This window comes from Thamnophis elegans, chromosome 13 (assembly GCF_009769535.1).
Source record: "Thamnophis elegans isolate rThaEle1 chromosome 13, rThaEle1.pri, whole genome shotgun sequence".
NCBI classification, from domain to species: domain Eukaryota; kingdom Metazoa; phylum Chordata; class Lepidosauria; order Squamata; family Colubridae; genus Thamnophis; species Thamnophis elegans.
The window spans coordinates 16,498,467-16,516,445 of record NC_045553.1 but is presented as its reverse complement, the minus strand read 5'-3'; the positions used below and the strand labels follow the sequence as shown (position 1 = coordinate 16,516,445).

At 42.1% G+C, this 17,979-nt stretch overlaps 2 protein-coding genes across 3 annotated transcripts in view; one reads left to right on the top strand and one right to left on the bottom strand.

Annotated features, from left to right (window-relative positions):
- Positions 1-6,135: 6,135 nt before the first annotated feature.
- Positions 6,136-11,905, top strand: POP5 (POP5 homolog, ribonuclease P/MRP subunit). Its single transcript, XM_032230126.1, has 5 exons — positions 6,136-6,283; positions 7,455-7,597; positions 8,043-8,192; positions 9,335-9,418; positions 11,040-11,905. Exons 1-5 carry the CDS (start codon positions 6,264-6,266, stop codon positions 11,144-11,146), a joined length of 504 nt encoding a protein of 167 aa, XP_032086017.1. The 5' UTR covers positions 6,136-6,263; the 3' UTR covers positions 11,147-11,905.
- A 1,353-nt stretch (positions 11,906-13,258) lies between these two features.
- RNF10 (ring finger protein 10) overlaps positions 13,259-17,979 on the bottom strand; it is a 31,262-nt gene continuing 26,541 nt past the window's right edge. For both annotated transcript variants that reach the window (XM_032230093.1, XM_032230094.1), the window contains exons 15-17: positions 17,824-17,884; positions 16,918-17,079; positions 13,259-14,849 (exon numbers count right to left, since the gene is read on the bottom strand). In XM_032230093.1, the coding sequence (XP_032085984.1) occupies positions 14,776-14,849; positions 16,918-17,079; positions 17,824-17,884 (297 nt within the window). In that variant the 3' untranslated portion in view covers positions 13,259-14,775. The remainder of the gene's footprint in view (positions 14,850-16,917; positions 17,080-17,823; positions 17,885-17,979) is intronic.

Below are 17,979 nucleotides of genomic sequence, written 5' to 3'. Positions count from 1 at the left end.
TTATAGAGAAGGAAGGAAGGAAGGAAGGAAGGAAAAGGGATGGAGGAAGGGAGAAAAGAAGGAAGGAAAAGAGAAAGGAGAGAGGGAGGGAGGGAGTGTTTAAGTAAATCAAACCTCAACAGAATGAACTCTGAGCATATGTTAAACCCCAAGAGGCTTGGAAGGAAAAAACAGTTAGAGGAGTTGGATACCGATAGCCTGAAATACAATAACTGAAGGGATATCATGCAGAAGATTGGGCAGAAGACACGTCAAGATAGCAAGGATTTAAATTGCAAGAAAGCAGATTTGGGCTGGGAACCAATAAGAACTTTCTACATTGATCCTCCCATGTTTGTGTTTTAAAAGACCACAGAATCTCCTCCGCCATTGATTCTTGGGCGAAACAGCTTTCATTCTTCCAATGGAAAGTTCCTCACAAGATCAAAAGCCCCTCTTCAATCTACGTCTTCTCTCCACTCCATTAATTATTATAAAATGCTCCTTCTACCATATTGATAGTATCATTAACACTCCCTTTAGTTTGGACAAAGTTTGTTGGTCTAGAATGCTTGAGGGGGGGGATCGTTTACCCAGAGCCATCAGGATGGTTCTCCTTCCAGAATTCCCAGAGATGCTGAAGCCCCGTTTTCCCCACTGAGCCCCAGGGACCCATGTCCTCTCTCACCTGTACTTATTTACTTATTGATAGAGTAGAATTCTTTATAAGCCAAGTGTGATTGGACACGAAAGGAATTTGTCTCTGGTGCATAAGCTCTCAGTGAACAGAGGTACAAACAAAAGTGATGGAAACAAGTTGTTAAATTTACATCTTCTCCATCTCACTATCAAGCGACTCTGGGCAGCTTGCAATATTTTGTATTTGTCCATGATCCAGCTGTTAGGTGATATGCACTCAATATACTCTTATGCTAGAGACTATGGACAATAAAAGGCTACAGGTGGTCCTCGACTTACAAAAGTTCATTTAATGATAATGGCACTGAAAAAGGTGACTCGTGACCATTTTTCACACTTGTGACCATTGCAAGCATCTCCACAATCATATGAGCCAAATTCAGACGCTTGCCAACTGACTCATAATTATGATAATTGCAGTGTCTGGGGGTCGCGTGATCCCTTTTTTGCAATCTTCTGACAAGCAAAGTCAATGGGGAAGCCAGATTCACTTAACAACCATATTGCCAACTTAACTGCAGAGATCCACTTAACAACTGTGGCAAAAGAGGTCATAAAATGGGACAAAATTAACTCACTTAATAACAGAAATTTTGGACTCAATTTTCCTAGCTGGAAGAAATGAAAGAAGGCAATATTTATGGCAATATGTTTGTGCAATTTCCATAGGAGTGGCAGCTTCCCCGTAGTGTTTTCCCGCTGAAAAACAAAGGAAAATGGTTTGTTTCATGCACTCTTTCTTCCGCCTTCCATGTCGCCCCTAATCAGACTCCTGAGCCAAAAATAGAAGCCCTTTGCTACTCCCTGGACCTGGCTCAGTGCACCCTTCCTATCCGATTACCCGGCCAAGCGCACTCAGGCAGACAGGGTACCAAAGCTTCAGCTGCATCGTTGTCAGATAAAAAAACACAACCTGTCTTCAGGGTTTCATAAGGCACAAGAAAGCATTGCATATCTGGAGAAGTGTCCCTGCAGCACAAAGCCCGTCAAGATCCTGAGCTGGGAGACTAACCATTCTCCGTGAGGGAATGTCCAGAATGCAACCAGATTAAACCCACATTAACCACAAAACCTAGAGCCAGGAAGGGAAAAGAGGGTTGAAACAGGAGTGCTGTGCTGAGACTCCAATTGACTCAAAGGCTTACAAATCTGTTTACAGCTTGAATTCAATGGAATACTTTATTTGGCCAAATGTGATTGGACATACAAGGAATTTCCTTCCGATACAGGAGCTCTCAGCAAAGAAACAGAATAATAATACCAATAAAAGGAGGGAGTAAAGAAGATAATAAAAAGGATAAATAATATTACAGTCACACTGGGTTAATAGACGTTAGCATCACTGAGAGAATTAGGTGTTCAGCAGTGATGGCACCAGAGAAAAAACTGTCCCTGTTGTCTAATTGTTTTGGCATGCAATGCTCTAAAGTGCCATACAGAGGGAATGAGTTGGAATGGTTTATGTCCAGGATGTGAGGGGTCTGCAGGCAATCTTCTCAGTCCTCCTTCTGACCCACCCAAGTTACAGGCCTTCTATGGAAGACAGGCTGGTTGCAATTGTTCTTTCCGCAGTCTTAACTATCCATTGGAGTCTGTACCTGCCCTGTTGGATTGCTATACCAAACCAGGCAGTTAAAGAAATAGAAATGACAGACTTAATAATTCCTTGGTAAAACTGTATCAACAGCTCCTAAATTGATGCAGGAACAACACTCTTTGTTTTCCTTTTTAATGATGATTCTAATGTGAAGCATCCATTTCAAATCCTGGAAGATTATAGAATGCAAACACTTGAAAGACTCTATGGCTGATATTGTGCTGTCAAAAATAGTAAGAGGGGTTAAAACAGAAGGGCTCCTCTTAAATCCCATTCTTATCTCTACAATTTTAAACATGCTAAGCTCCAGATTGTTATAATAAAAAAAAGGAAAGGTGGTGACGACAATGGCAAAATTGAACCTTTGCCCATTTTTTATACGCCATCTCGACTTTTTGCCCTTGTACCATTGAGACACCGGAAGTGTTACCTGGCACACTTCACACAAGATCCTTTCAGCCCCCCAAAGTAGGGATCTGATTAGTTTATGGATTTGATGTTGGATACATTAACATACATGTTAAATAAGTAAAAGAGAACATACAATATATACATTGTCGTGGCTTGGGCTGCACCATGTTCTGGCATGGGAAGGTCCCTCATACAGGACCTAGTTGGGCAGTGAGGTCAAGTAGGCAAGGCGGCATCTGACATGCAAGAGTGCTTGTGGACAAGTAGGGTTTTCCTTTGTTTTTGAAGGGCAGAGCTTTTTTGTAAAGTGCATTTACCTGTTTCCTTCTATAAAATTACAGGAAATTGCTTTCAATTGTTGGCAATCAGACTAGCAAATTTGGCAATGCAGTTGGAGGACACTCATAACCATAAAAAGGTTTTTTGGGAAGCAGTTATGTAAATTTCTTGCAACACAATGCAGAAGCTACAATTTGTGCCAAGTTTCTTAGAAAAGGAAGTGACATTTCAAGGAGATTGAAAGTAAAAGGGCAGTCATATTTTTCCATAAGTATTCACACCTTTTTATGAATATCCCAATCTACATTTTGTTGCATACTTATTGTACTGCCCATCATTCACCAAAATCTTCAAGCATGACAGTAGTTAGCTTTATTCACATTTAAGGGAATGTGCAAGAGATGCAACTTAATCCTACCTGCTTCCCATCTGAGGTCTGCATTACATCTGTTTTAGCCATTTCTACCTGACCTTGTCAAATCTGGGCTCTTCTGTTCGCTGGACATGTGGATTTTCTAGCAAGGCATCAATGAAAAGGGCTGGTCTGTTTCTCTACAACAAGGTTGGACAGTCTCTGAAGGGGAAGGATGGCCCAACATGCTAAAAATGTTCTACTCCTTTGACATTTCCAATATTTGAACAAGCCCACCTAGGTGAGGCTTGTTTGCAAGTGGCAGTGTAACATCCTTTGCACTCGTCATGTTTTCCTACAAGTGCTGGCAGGCCAAGATTTGAAGTGTAAATGAGTTTTCCAGTCAGTAGAAAATGGAACAGGGAAATGGAAAGCCACAGGATGTCACATTCATTCTATTCCTTTAATTTCTAGGGTGGATTTTACAGCAGTGGGGAATGCCAGCGCACCTAACCAAAGTCTCATTAGAAAATTTATCTTGTGTCACAAAAAAAGAACAGTTGAATAAATTATGGCTATATACACTCTGTGGTCAAAGAATCTTTGTGCTTGTTTTTTTTTAACCTTTTGGCATTATGAATTGAAAACCCAAAATTTTTTGACATTTAATTAGAAAAAACATCAACTGAATCGACTGAGCTGCAATTCTACAGAAAGATCAATTAGAGAACCTTATTATTGTCAACCTTACTCTGCTTGTCCAGTACAGAGGTTTACAATAATATAATGTCTCTTTCAGATCGAGCTTGACTTACTTCTTTTGAATTACATACTCCATTTTTTCTGCTTACGTAAGCACTCTAGATGGCTATTTAATTTTGAGGCACAATTGCCTCCTAATAACATGCACACTGCTGAAACATTAAAGGCACAAATTATTGTATTCAGTTTAATGCCATATTTATGAACATTATTTTGTTCTGTTTAACATTAAAAGCAAAGGAATTCAGAAGGGCAGGAAATATTTCATTGCTTTTTCTTCTTGATTCCACTAAGAAAAGGGACAGCGTAGCATGATACTTCAGTGTTTCCAACTGCTTTTTCATACCTTAGCAGTATCAACTTTCTCCTCAAAGCCCCTTAATAGCAGTGCATCAACAAGCAAATCACATATGGTGAAGCCTGTGTCCACCTGCTTTGCCTTAGTCAGTGTCTTTCTTTTGGGCTGCTTGACCTTCCACTGCCATCAACTCAGCATTTTAGCTTTGATCCTTTGTCTTCACAAAATTCAGTATTTCTTTTAAATTAAAACAGGGCTTGCATGGCACTGTTTTTTCTCCAGAACTTTGAAGAGGGCAGTACAAGAAGTAAGGGCTGGAAGCTCATTAAAGAGAGATTCAACCTGGAAATAAGATAACCTTTAGTGTGACTTTCCTGTACAGAACACAACGGCACACATTAAAATGAAATTCCAATGTACGAGGAAGAACTGATCAGTTTCAGAAGTTGTAGGTGCTCCATCACTGAAGATTTTTAAAGAAGAGACTGGACAGTCATTCGTCCAGAAAAGAATACATTAGTTGGACTAGAACAGTGTTTTTCAACCTTTTTTGTGCAAAGGCACACTTTTTTCACGAAAAAAACCACGAGGCACACCACCATTAGAAAATGTTAAAAAAATTTAACTCTGTGCCTATATTGACTATATATAAAGTAATTTTCCCACGGCACACCTTACACTATGTCACGGCACACTAGTGTGCTGCGGCACAGTGGTTGAAAAACACTGGACTAGAAGACCTCCAAGGTCTCTTCCAGCCCGATTCATCATTGAGCACTTGTCTTTTCATATCATCCTCCGCCAACGGTAATGTCAACTTTTCTCTCTCTCTAGTAACACACATCCTCTCAAGAACCCCAAAATTATTCCCCACTGCCTTCTTCTGCCCTGTTTTTCCAACTTCATTCAGCCTGGGCTTTCCTGGTGGTCTCCCATCCAAGACGGATCCACTCTTAAATGTTATTTAGCGCTGCCACTCCACTGAAAGGGTTAAATTAAGCCAATCCCACATGGAAACACCACATCTACAAGGCAGGATGTGCCTTGGTTGCACCGCCTTCTTGGTGGGGATGATGGGTATTGTTATCCCAGCCATCCTCAGAAAGCTTTTCGTGTCCCCGGAATTATGCACTGGCGGGTTATGTATAATTGGCGTGTCGCTTGCAAACATCCCATTCTTTTATTCTCGTTTATTTACAAAAGTGAAACGCTGCCTCAGAAAACTCGAGCTTCAACGAAAGCAAAATTAAAAAATAAAAAAATCCCAGAAAGGGCGGGAAAAAAGAGCCAGGCTTTTATAGGATCCGCCTTTGCCTTTTCCCTGCCTCTCCCTCTCAAACAGCCAATGAGAGAGGTGCTAAGTTACTGACAGGGAAAATAAACAATTTGTTGGAGGGGGAAAAGGAAGGGAGGACGCATGACAGCCGCTGATTGGTCCACTGGAGAAAAAAAAAACATTCCAAAGGCGAACGCGATAGAGAAGGCAAGGGTTCAAAAACATCTGCATATGACGTCAGAGGCGGGGCAATGGGAAGGCGAGTCTTCTCTGACGTAATTGGTCTTCCGCCGCTTCGCCTTTTTGGTTGATAGGATACCTCAGAGAAACAAAAAGGAGAAGAGTCGTCCTCCGCCCCGGAAGTGCCCGTCCGGCTTTTGCATAACCCAGGGGAAAAAACAAGTATAAATACCGGTAGACACCTTTGTCAGCTTAGAAATCAAAGGGGATAAAAAAACAAGATTTCTCCAGTGACTTCCATTCAGAACGGCTGAGCAGGAGAAAGTAACCGTTTCTTTTCTTATCTCTGTGGGCAAGGTCGCTTCCGCGATAGAGACCCCGCGGGCTAGAGCGTACCGACCTTATCTCTTCTTCCGGACTGACTCGCGCTATGGTGCGGTTTAAGAACCGGTGAGGCTTCGGCGGGCGGCAGGGAGGGAGAGGTGGGCTTGGCGGTTCCCACGGGAGCTCGGAAAGCGCGACGGTGGCGACGCTTGGAGCCCTTGTCCGTCCGAAACAGCCGCTGCCTTCCCACGACACGCGGGCTAAGCGCGTGGTGCGAATAAATAGAATGATTGAGATGGAAAGGAATAAGGATGTACAAGGAATCAGTCCTGGAGATGGGGGTCGGCGTGGGGGGAGAGAAGAGAAACGGGGGATCTGGGTGCTTTGTTTAACCCAGGAATTGTGGAGGGGGGGCTTTGGCCCCTTTATGACTTGTGGGCTTCAACCCTCAGAATTCCTGGGCTTGGGAATTCTGGAAGTCCATGCGTCATAAAAGGGCCCAGGTTCCCCACTCCCCTGATTGAACTGATTAATCCTGCTTGGAAAGCGCTTGTTCTTGGTGAAATCATCTGCAAAAGAGCTGAAGAAGCTTCTTAGATGAGAAGCGAAATGTCTTCAAAGAAAAACCAGAAAGTCCAGTTGCCTCTGGAAAAAGCACCTTTGGGACATCTGCAAAAGATTTTTGGTATTGAACTGGATGCATTGATAAATAAAGCGCATTTGGAAAATTTAAGATCACTTTTGTGAACAATATTTTGCTTCTAAGCTTTTAATTATGTGTATAGGGTTATGTGTAAAGAATAAGTTTGTATTTGATTTAGCCACTAAATTCTCTCACAAAGAGAATGAATTCAAAACCTCAAAAAATTAAACCTCTGGTCTGGTGACACACCCAGACCAGAAATTTTCTTTAGAGAAGCTTTTACTGTTGCAGAGCTCAGAGATCCCTTTGATTTAATACAGAAATATTTCAAATAAATAACATTGCTTGCCAAATGAAGCCCTGGTTGACTGGCAACAGATTTTCAAGGTTCTGAATAATTCCTGTCCAACTCTACCTGACAAGGAGCTGGAGTTAATGCCACTGTCTGCAGCTGTCACCAACTCAGCTGTTAAAACATGTTTACATATGCTTATCAAATTCTGAAAAGAACAGTGCATAGGTGAGCCTAGGAAATCCTGCTCTTTGTCCCATCTGGAAGTTCTGAGTATTCTGCTGCCCAGTAAAGCAGGTGGTGCACTATGGGTAGCTCTAAGAGTCCCTTCTTTGATCTTCTGCTCTGCTTTGCCTTTTGAGGTACTTCCTCTGCGAGATCATCTCTGAAGACCCTCGCTGTCAGCAGTTCATTGAGGAGCGCATAGTGCACAATACGGTGAAGAATGCAGTTGCAAGAATACATGGAGACTTTGGATTCGCCTGTTGCTCTATTGCTTTTTCAGGTGTGGTTTCCAAGGTTTTGCTAGTGCGCAATGCAGGTAGTCTTGACTAATGGCCATTACATTAAAGTCATAAATCATGATAGTAAAATGAGTCCTCCACCATGGTCATTGAGGGAATCCATTGTTTGCTATAGATCATTTTTGCTGAAGTTTTGGGCAATGCTGGCTGGGGAATTCTAGCGGAACTCCACAAGTTGTCAAGTTTGAAAACTCTTGCTATAAATTAGGGGTCCTCAAACTTGGCAACTTTCAAGACTTCTGGACTTCAGCTCCCAGAATTCTCCAGCCAGCAGAGAATTCTGGGAGTTGAAGTCCACAAGTCTTAAAGTTGCCAAGTTTGAAGACCTCTGAATTAAAGGAAGCCACACTTTTTTTTCCTGCAATGAGGGAAACTTCTGCATGCGTCTTATCTCACCCCTTCCCCTTCTCTGGTTTCTCTCTTCAGTAAAATACCTGAATGCCTACACCGGAGTGGTTCTCTTCTGCTGCCGGAAAGTTTTTTATCGGCTTTTGTGGTCGTCCCTTCCTTTTATTACTCACTTAGAAAATAGGAGCCAACACTGTCCCTGCTCTTTTAACACACTTCATGTTGGAGGTAAGCTTTCTCTTGTAAGAGTGTATTTTAAATACAGCATTTTAAAGGGCATTTTAAAAAAAACCTTTGCTTTGTGCAATCTCTTAAGGGAAATAATCTGACTTATTGGTGCCATGTTCATCTTTGCCAGAAATGGAATCATTCAAAGTCTGGGTATTTTTAAATAAAAATCTATACAATTTACAGTAATAGCACAAATAAATACCGTGTTACAATTTCAAAAGCAGAAGGTTGAAATGAAAAATAAAAGAAAGGTTGGTATAGTAGTTAAGGGCATAGCAGTAGAAATTGGGAGGAAGGTAGCTTTAGTTCTGCTTTAGGCACAAAGCCACGTGGATGATTTTGGGCCTCTCTCTCACACACACAGACCAGGAAAAGGACAAAGCAAACCAATAAAGCTGCAGAGAGCCTCTGGAAATCAGACAAGTAATGGGGAAAAGTTAAGTTTCCCAACATTGCCTCCTTAGATGTAGCTATCAGGGATGGGAGGCAACTCAAAATGATTATATGATCTGGAATATTAAATCAATATCAATAAATTTTTCCATTGGCACAAATTGTGTAGTTGGGGTACATCCAGAAATCGTGCTAGAAGCAGTTCAGAAAATTTATTTTCTCTTGCCACCAGTATTGGGTAACAGTTATGTGTACATAGTTTAGGCAACAAACCAGTCATTCAATTTCTTCACAACCAGTGGATCAACATTTTGTTGATCTGAAAATAGAGAATCCTGTTTTTGAAAGAAAACACTAGTTTCAATTTCTGGATTTCATATATAGTAAATAACAGTATTTAAGTCACCAAATGGTAGCAGAGATAGAGAGCAGTAGTGTTTTATTGTCCTTTAGTGGTTGTGTGGATTTTTGCAGCACAGATATTGTAGTAGTAGTATAGCCTTTATTGTCATTGTACATCATGTATACAACAAAATTGTAGCCTGATCTTGAAGGAAGTGTGCACAAATTGTAAAGGTTACACGAAGAGCTTTAATATAGTCTTTGTTTCTTGCATATCTGTCAAAAATGGACAATGAGAATGTTTCATTGTGGTTTGCTGGGTTAAAAATCCATTACTCTGAATATTTAGGCTGCAAGTATTTCCTTGCCTGCAGAATCCTAGTGTCTTCCTTCTCTGTTTCTAGCAACAATACGAACCTGTCAGAAATTCATCATTCAGTACAACAGGAACCAGCTCCTGCTGCTGTTACGGAACTGTACCAGTGAAGGTAATTAATCCTAATCTGGAATGTTGGCATGTCTCTGAGCAAAGTGCAGCCTCTAACTTAGAATGGAATAACAGAGTTGGAAGGGACCTTGGAGGTCTTCTAGTCCAACCAACTACTTCAGCAGGAGACCCAATACCACTGGGACAAATGACTGTCTAATCTCTTCTCAAAAACCTCCAGTGATGGAGTGCCTACAATTTAACCTTCCTTTTTAAAAATTTATCTGAATCCCAAGTAAGAACTATAAGCTTTCAAATAAAATAAAAAATGAGGAATGAGGCAGTGGCAGGCCATAGCTTGATAAATCAGTTCTTTATAGCTGCATTATTGGTAGTGGTTGCATTTTCAAAAAAATATGAACTGCAGCCTCCAACCCAGGAGTTATACAGATTCCTGTAAGAGGAAGACAAATCCTTGTAAGTCTTCTAGTGTTTCTCAACCTTGGCAACCTGAGGATATGCAGACTTCAATTCCCAGAATTCCCCTGCCCGTTTGGTTGGTGGAGGGATTCTGGGAGTTGAAGTCCATATATATCCTCAAGTTGCCAAGTTTGAGAACCCTTATCCTAGCTAGTCAGATCAGAATGCCTTGCAAAGAGATTGAATCTAACATTACTAAGCACTTTAATTAATTATCTAATTACGAAGCACTGGGGCTCTATTGGCCTTTTTCCTCTCCCCTCCCCTTATTTTGGCTACTTTGTCCAAGCAGGACAGTTTATTCATTTTTCTTTAAAATCCCCTGTATACTTTATGTAAAAATTGAACATCACTATCCTGGCAGTAGGGGATGTAGTGGCTCAGTGGCTAAGAAGCTGAGCTTTCAATCAGAAGATCAGCAGTTTGAATCCCTAGTGCCGCGTAACCAAGTGAGCTCCCGTTACTTGTCCCAGCTTCTGCCAACCCAGCAGTTCGAAAGCATGAAAAAATGCAAGTAGAAAAATAGGAGCCACCTTTGGTGGGAAGGGAACAGCGTTCCGTGCGCCTTTGGCGTTTAATCATGCCAGCTACATGACCATGGAGACATCTTCAGATAGCACTGGCTCTTCGGCTTTTGAAACAGAGATGAGCACCACCCCCTAGAGTTGGGAGTGACTAGCACGTGTGCGTGGGGAACCTTTACCTTTACCTATCCTGGCAGTACTGAAAACCTATGGGGAATGCAAGTTTCCTGGAAATTGTTTCTTCTCATTTCTAATTCCTAGTGCTCAAAAAGTTAAAACTGGATTGTGTGTGAATAGTCAAAGGTGTTTGGTTTGTTGCTCCAGACACTTGAACTCTAGACCAACAGGGTTAAGACAATCAAGAAAGCCATCCATTGGGCAGGGAATTATGAGTGCTGCAGTCCAAGGTGGGGGAAGGAATGCCACAGGAGTATTTCTCAGCCTTGGTAACTTTAAAACTTCAACCTCCAGAGTTCCTCAGCCAGCAGAGTTCTTGAGTGGCTGGGGAATTCTGGGAATTGAAGTCCACAAGGCTAGAAGTGGCCAGAATGGAGAAATATTACTGTAGAGACATTCCGTTGCCATGAGGTCAACTAAATAAGGGCCACTGGAAGATGGCGAGGCCTTTATTGACATGTCAATGAGGGCGTCTTGCAAATTCCTTTCTCGTTTTACCAGCCGATATAGAAGCCATCCAGAAGTCGGTCCAGAGCTGTGTGCTTGTGGGAGTGGAGCGGTTTCGGAGTGAAGAGGAAGAGAGTGAGGAGAATCTGGATATGGACTGAATTACATCACCCCTGAAGTGCTTTAGGCAAGGAGTGCTTCTCAAGGGCAATATACACAGAGTTTTACACCTCTGTGTTTATAAAACTAGCTGAAGCTGTGTGTATTGTACCAGTTTTCCCCCCACAGGTCTCTGCTCCTCTTTGCTCAAAGACAGAGGAGGGGAGGGAAGCTTTTGACTCCTAGGAAATCCACACGGGCTGGAGACTGGGTGGAATTTATGGGGTCATCCTTCTGCCTCCTCGGTGCAGCACATAGAAGTGTTATTTCCAGAGGAGCGAACTGGAGGTTGTTTTCTAAGCATGGATTTAGTGTATTTGCTGGAAAACTTAAGACCATGAATGCACAGAGACAGCCCAACAGTGGGATCACTAGTGGATTTGCAGAGTGCAGTTAGCAAGTGCTGCAACTATACTATAAATCTTTATTACGGTCAAAGACCAGCAATACACATTACTTTTTACAATATGTTAAAAAGTATTGACATTAAAATATAATTAAAAAGTATTGATGTTAAAAGTGGATAATAACGTACATGGTCTCAAATTGTTCAAGTCACTCCCTGGTTTACCTGGGTGCAAATCCGATAAGTATGGGAGTAAACACAGTGGTCCAGAAATTTGTTAGAGATCTGTCCAGATAATTGGTACAAGATGACAACTATACTTCTGTAACCAATTTTTTTCTTGTGGACATTGGAGCAACACAGAACTTTGCCACTGCATACATGGTAGCCGGATTTGTGTCCTGGAGGAAAAAGCCTAGATAAAAATTGTCTGTCCTCCCTGGCAATCTAATAAGGGGAGGATATGTGCAGACCTACAAACTCTGTATAGCTAACAGTGTAATAGAACATGTAAGATATCTTCCACTTCTCCTTTATCACATATACAAACCCGTTCTGCTATTGGTGTTCTCTTATAACTGCCCTGGAGGAGTGCTGAAGGAAGATGGTTAAATCTAGCTCTGAAGAAAGCTATTCTTTGTTTTGGGAAGATCAGGTCATTTAGATATCTTGCTGATTCCCACACACCCTGTTTGATTCTGTCCCTACTGTGGAGAGGCAACCTATTTAGTTCTTCTTGGAACTCCATGTCCTTCATTCTATTGATTACTACCAGCTTTGCTTGATCAAAGCCTAGAGACATTAAGCATACCGGTGAGAGCCCATAAGAGCCCAGCTTGTGATCAATTGCCTGTTTCCAGAGGGAGGGGAAGTTGTCAGTCAACACTAGTGGGGACAGTCCCACTGGAAAGAAATGCATTTTAAGACAATGAATGATCATCTTCCAAGCTCTTAACCTGAATTTGAGGCATGCCTGTCTCAATTCTTAACTGGGCATTTGGAGTTCCTTTGGGTGCAGCTAAGATGGCTCGCAGGAATTTGGTTTGTATGGTTTCTAGCAAGTCTTTCTTTGCAAGGATTCCTGTTTGTGCCCCATATAGAATTTGTGCCAATGTTTTGGCCTCTAAAAGTGCAAGTGCTGCAAAGATAGCAGTTGGCAGCACTCAACTGCCCACGGAGCAAGCAAAATGGAGCCCCTCCTTCTCAGATAGGAACAGCAAAACAATACCCATGGAAAATCCTGGTGGACAAGCAGTAGCACACCCATAAGATGCTTGTTTGGGATGGAACAAGCAAGAGTGAACAAGGTTTGAATTTGGAAGATGCATGTTCTGTACATTTTCCTTTTTTTATACCACAATTTTATAACTGTAGGTGGGTTTATTACTTTGAGGGCATACTATGCACGAAAACTTTAATTCTTTGTATAATACATTTCTAAGAGGCTAAACAATGAAATAAAAAATTGAAATTTTATGAAGATTTTCAATGGATGGTAAACCATCCAGACTCAGTATTAGATGGAATTCAAATGTGCATCCATCCATCCATCCATCCATCCATCCATCCATCCATCCATCCATGAGATAAACAATTCCTTTCCTCTGTTTATTTACTCTGTATTTGAGTAATACATGACTCATACTTGAACCAGTGTTTCAATTCTACCTTCAACTGTACTGTTCTGGTTTTCAAAGGAAGACTAGCAAAGTTAATTGGGGAAGCCAGATTTACTTAAATGCATGATTCACTGAATGACGTGACTCGCTTAACAATTGTGGTCATTATTTATTAAACTTCTATGCTGTTCATCTCGTCCAGAGGTGGCTCTAGACAGAGTTTAATCAATAAAAACAAAATAAAACATTAAAACAACATTAACACTAACATTGATTTTAAAATTGCAAAGATAGGAAAGGAGCAAGATACACATTGAGGGGAGGTGGGGTTTTAGCTTAATAACCAGAATAAAACTGGTTATAAAATTAGATCCAATCACTTGATGACTCACTTAACAACCCTACTGCTTTGTGACTGAAATTCTGGTCCCAATTGTGGTCAAGTCAAGGAGTTCTACAAGCCCTGCGTATACCAAGGGAATATTCTCCTCCATGAGGAACTTCTAGTGTCTTTCAGGGATGACTTAAGAAAGTCTATTTCACGCATCTACTAAAATGAAGTGATCATACAGAGATCATTGGTTTATTAATTTTAAGTTCCTGCATGCTGTATTACTGGTTTGGTCTCCAACGGTTAGCAAAGCCACAACTTCCTGTTCTGGAAGATCTGCTGCATGTTTTTGAACTGGGTAATGCCTGTTCATAATGAAGCAAGTTGATTCCAAGTGAGAGTGACTCAATCAAAATATAATTGGCGGGGAAAAAACACCCTGCAGAAATACCAATTGTTGTGCATATGGTTTATTGCAACTATTTACCTTTGCTGGTATATTACATCAAACTTCATTGTGGTCAATGGAAATGACACTTTAGTACTAATTACTTTCAGATCAAGCCAAAAAGCAGTGCAGAATGAGAGATTTTCTCCAACAGCAGAAAAGAAAGTGGGAAAAGAACACATATCCTCCTATATAACTGGAATCTAGGCACCCAGCAAATGCCAGGCTCTCTGGGCTGCCCCTTCTGGGCAAAGGGAAATGCTGCTCCCCATTCCTCCCTTCCCCAGCAATTAGCACCTTCACCCCAAAAGCAGCCACTGCACACAGTCTGACCATGGTAGATCTCTTCCAACAGAACCTCTGCAAACCCTGGTCTTACAAAGGAGAGCATCGGGAGGGAGGAACTGAGCTACATGCACCACAACCTACTGCTCTTCCAAGTGCTAATTAAGTGGGCACAGCCATTGGTAAGGGTCTCTATCGGCTGGTGTCTTCCCTATGTCCAAAGGGTGAGCAGCAGCCCCCTGGTTGTGCTTAGCTCACTGCAGCCTCAGGCTGATCGCATTCAACCTCTCTCCGAATGGCAAAAGCAGCTGTGCACCCTCCACCCTGGTGTTGTACTTCTACAGCCCAATGGCAAGCCAGGTCAACAAGAGTCAGCCTGGCCTAACACACATCCTTTTGGCCAAGGATGTGTGTGCGTTGCAATATTTCAGTTTGGTATCAGCAAGCAAACAACATATGCCCATTTTTAATCACCCCTAGCCCTTCCCTCCCCGCTTCCCCGAAATAGATCGTGTTCGAACTAAAATAATTTATCTATAGCAGCAAAAACACAAAAGCAAACCCAATAAATCGAAAGGAGTAGGAGAAGCCTATTGATAAAATCACTTGGTGTGAACCACGGAAGTGCTGAAGAGCAGCTTCTGCTTCTGCTTCTTTTTCTTGCCTCGTTTCTCCTCTGCAAAAGGAAAACACCCATCAGGGCCTTTCAAGGCAACTTTCATTGGAGCCTGGATGGCTCATCTATTGGCCAGGAGATGGGAGTCCTGAGGGATCGCCACTCAAGTCTGGCAGCCATTCTGATGGATTCCCCTCTTGCCCCCAAGCCAACGTTCCTAGGCAAAGGAGCTGCAACTCCTGTGATATTTGCCTACTGCAGGTTACATAAAGGTCTCCATTCTATTTTGCTAAAAAGTACAGCCTGCCTGTTGTACAGAAGTGGCCAAAATTGTGGAAACCTTTTGGGAAAAGTGTCTTTTCTAAAACTAGCTAATAACCCCATTTTGTTTTCAGTAGTACCATAAAATTATATATCAATGGAAAGATATTTTAATTAAAAATGCAATGCAATAACTTTTATGAAGGATTTGCTATTAGAATAGCAGTTACACAGAAGAAAAGTGAAATGAGATATACAAAAATGATCACCATAGAAAAAATGAGATGTACAAAAATTATCACCCTGTCAGTTAATACTTAGTTGAGTAACCTTTAGCATGAATTACGGCCTTACAACGTCTTCCCATGGAGTGAACCAGGACTTTTAGTTCTTCAACTGTTATGTGAAACCGAGATTGAATGATTGCTTCTATTAACTGGGTTTTATTGCTGGGTCGCTTCTGACTAACAAGTTTCTTTAATTGGTTCCATAGATTTTCAATTGGATTAACATCTGGGCTATTCCCAGGCCATTCCAGCAATGAAATATGATTATCGTGAAACTCTTCCCAAAAGTGGTGTTATTAGCTATCAAACCTCAAAAATACACATTTCCCAAAAGGTTACACAATTTTGGCCACTACTGTAAGTACCTCTAGGACGGGGGTGTCAAACTCAAGGCCCATGGGCCGGATTCAGCCCGCAGGGTTCTTAGATCTGGCCCATGGGGCTGGCCTGGAAATAGCGAAGGACCAGCCCAAGGTGCCTCTGCTAGCCAAAATGGGGCACCGGGGAGCCACACACAGCCTCAACATACCCCATTTTTTGCCTGGATGGCCTCCTGCAGCACTCTGGCAGACAAAATGTTTTGGCTAGCAGAAGGTTATCAAAACTAAAAACAAAACACAAGAGAAATGTTTCCTATTTTGCATTTGAGTATGCAAGAAGAGGCAGGAAAGGAGAAAAGGAAAGAGAAAAGAGAAAGAAGAAAAGATGGGAAGAGAGCAAGGAAGGAAAAATAAGGAAAGAGGGGAAGAAGAAAGGAAAATGAAGAGGGAAGGAAGGAGATGAGAGAGGGTCTCAGGGAAGTCCTGCCTTAGCACTTGGCCACCACAGGTGCCCCCAACATGAGTGATGTCAAACTGGCCATGCCTACCCCAGCCCCCCCTAACTCCCAAAGTCAAACATAACCCTGATGCAGCCCTCAATGAAATTGAGTTTGACACCCCTGGTCTAGGATCTGCTCTTGCTAGCAGGAATGTAAATTTGGCTAAATATTATTTCCTGGCCCAATTATTTTATTATTTATTAAATTTATTATGCAGCCCAAGGCAGCTTACAACTTACGATCTCAACGAGACTAGTGTAAGCTGGCATTGTCACATCATCCTAAAAAGTCTGTGACTTGTACACTGTACAGGTAACCCTCGACTTACAAAAGTTACAACGGCACTCAAAAAAGGGACATGACTATTTTTCACACTTGAGACCATTTCAGCACCCCCCCAGGGTCATGTGATCAAAATCCAGGCATTTGGCAACGGATTCATATTTATGACGGTTGCAGTGTCCTGAGGTCACGTGATCCCCTTTTGCAACAAGCAAAGTCAATGGGGAAGCCAGTCATTTAACAATCCTAACTTAACACCTGCAGTGATTCACTTAACCATTGTGGGAAGGAAAGTCGTAAAATGGAGCAAAACTCATGTAACAGAAAATCTGGGCTCAGTTGTGGGGAAACTGGGGAAACTTAAGACAGGCATGACCACGATGGGACAAATGTCCTGGGATGACTAGAGGAACAGGGAGCCCAGCTGCCCCTGCATTCTGCATGGAATTGAGGAATAATGTCCTCTTCTTTCACTTACCTAGGAGGTGGTCAGACGTGGACGGTTTGTCCAGTTTGAGGAAAGCCGCCTCAATAGCTTTGCTGAATGAGTTCTGGAAACTAGGCACAGGCACACGGTCTGAGTTATCGCTCTCCGCATCGCTGTCTCCTGGAGCCGGAGGTGCCACAGTGGAGGTCTCGTCTGAAAAATGCTGCTTTGAGATTCCTGGAAAGGCTAAACGGGCCTCACGAGGAACTCATGACTATAGAGCTCTTCTCCAGTGGTTCTCCATTTCTCAGGAAAAGATTGGAGGTCTTTCGCCTTCCAGGTTGCTCAGAGGTTAATAAAATTTACAACTCTTTGGAATGTTTCAGTAGTGTTTTATGGCTTGCCTTGATTCATTTTACTTTCCATCTTATTGATAGAGGCTCATATTTTTATTTGGCATTTCACCACTATTGTTGGCTATTTCAAATGTGATGCGCAAGAAAGGTAGGATTATCAACAGAGACTGTCACTGCACAATTATTTAGAAAGGACTACTTTAGAAAACTTTGTAGTCTACTTTACTTTGGCCACCTAATGAGTAGGAAGGACTCACTGGAGAAGAGCCTAATGCTGGGAAAGATTGAGGGCAAAAGAAAAAAGGGACGACAGAGAATGAGATGGCTGGATGGAGTCACCAAAGCAGTTGGCGTGAGCTTGAATGGATTCTGGAGGATGGTAGAAGATAGGAAGGCCTAGAGGAACGTTGTCCATGGGGTCACGATGGTTCGGACACGACTTCACAACTAACAACAACTTTAGAAAACTGCTGACTATAAAAAGCAGCTCCTGCACCTAGTTAGTGATGAAACATTTGTAAGCAAACCAGCCAACAACCTCAGAGAGAGAGACACCAAGGACTCACAGAAAGGCGTCGCCCAACAGAATAGCCCTGCTTACCTTTCTTCTTTGGCTGAGAACTATTCCATAATTCTGGTTTGGCTTTTCCAGCCCTCAGCATCTGAAAAGATGCAAGATGGACTCAGAAACCCAAGTATTCACCTCACATGCTGATTTTTACTGATTTGGGAATCAAGCTGGATCAACTGATTCCCA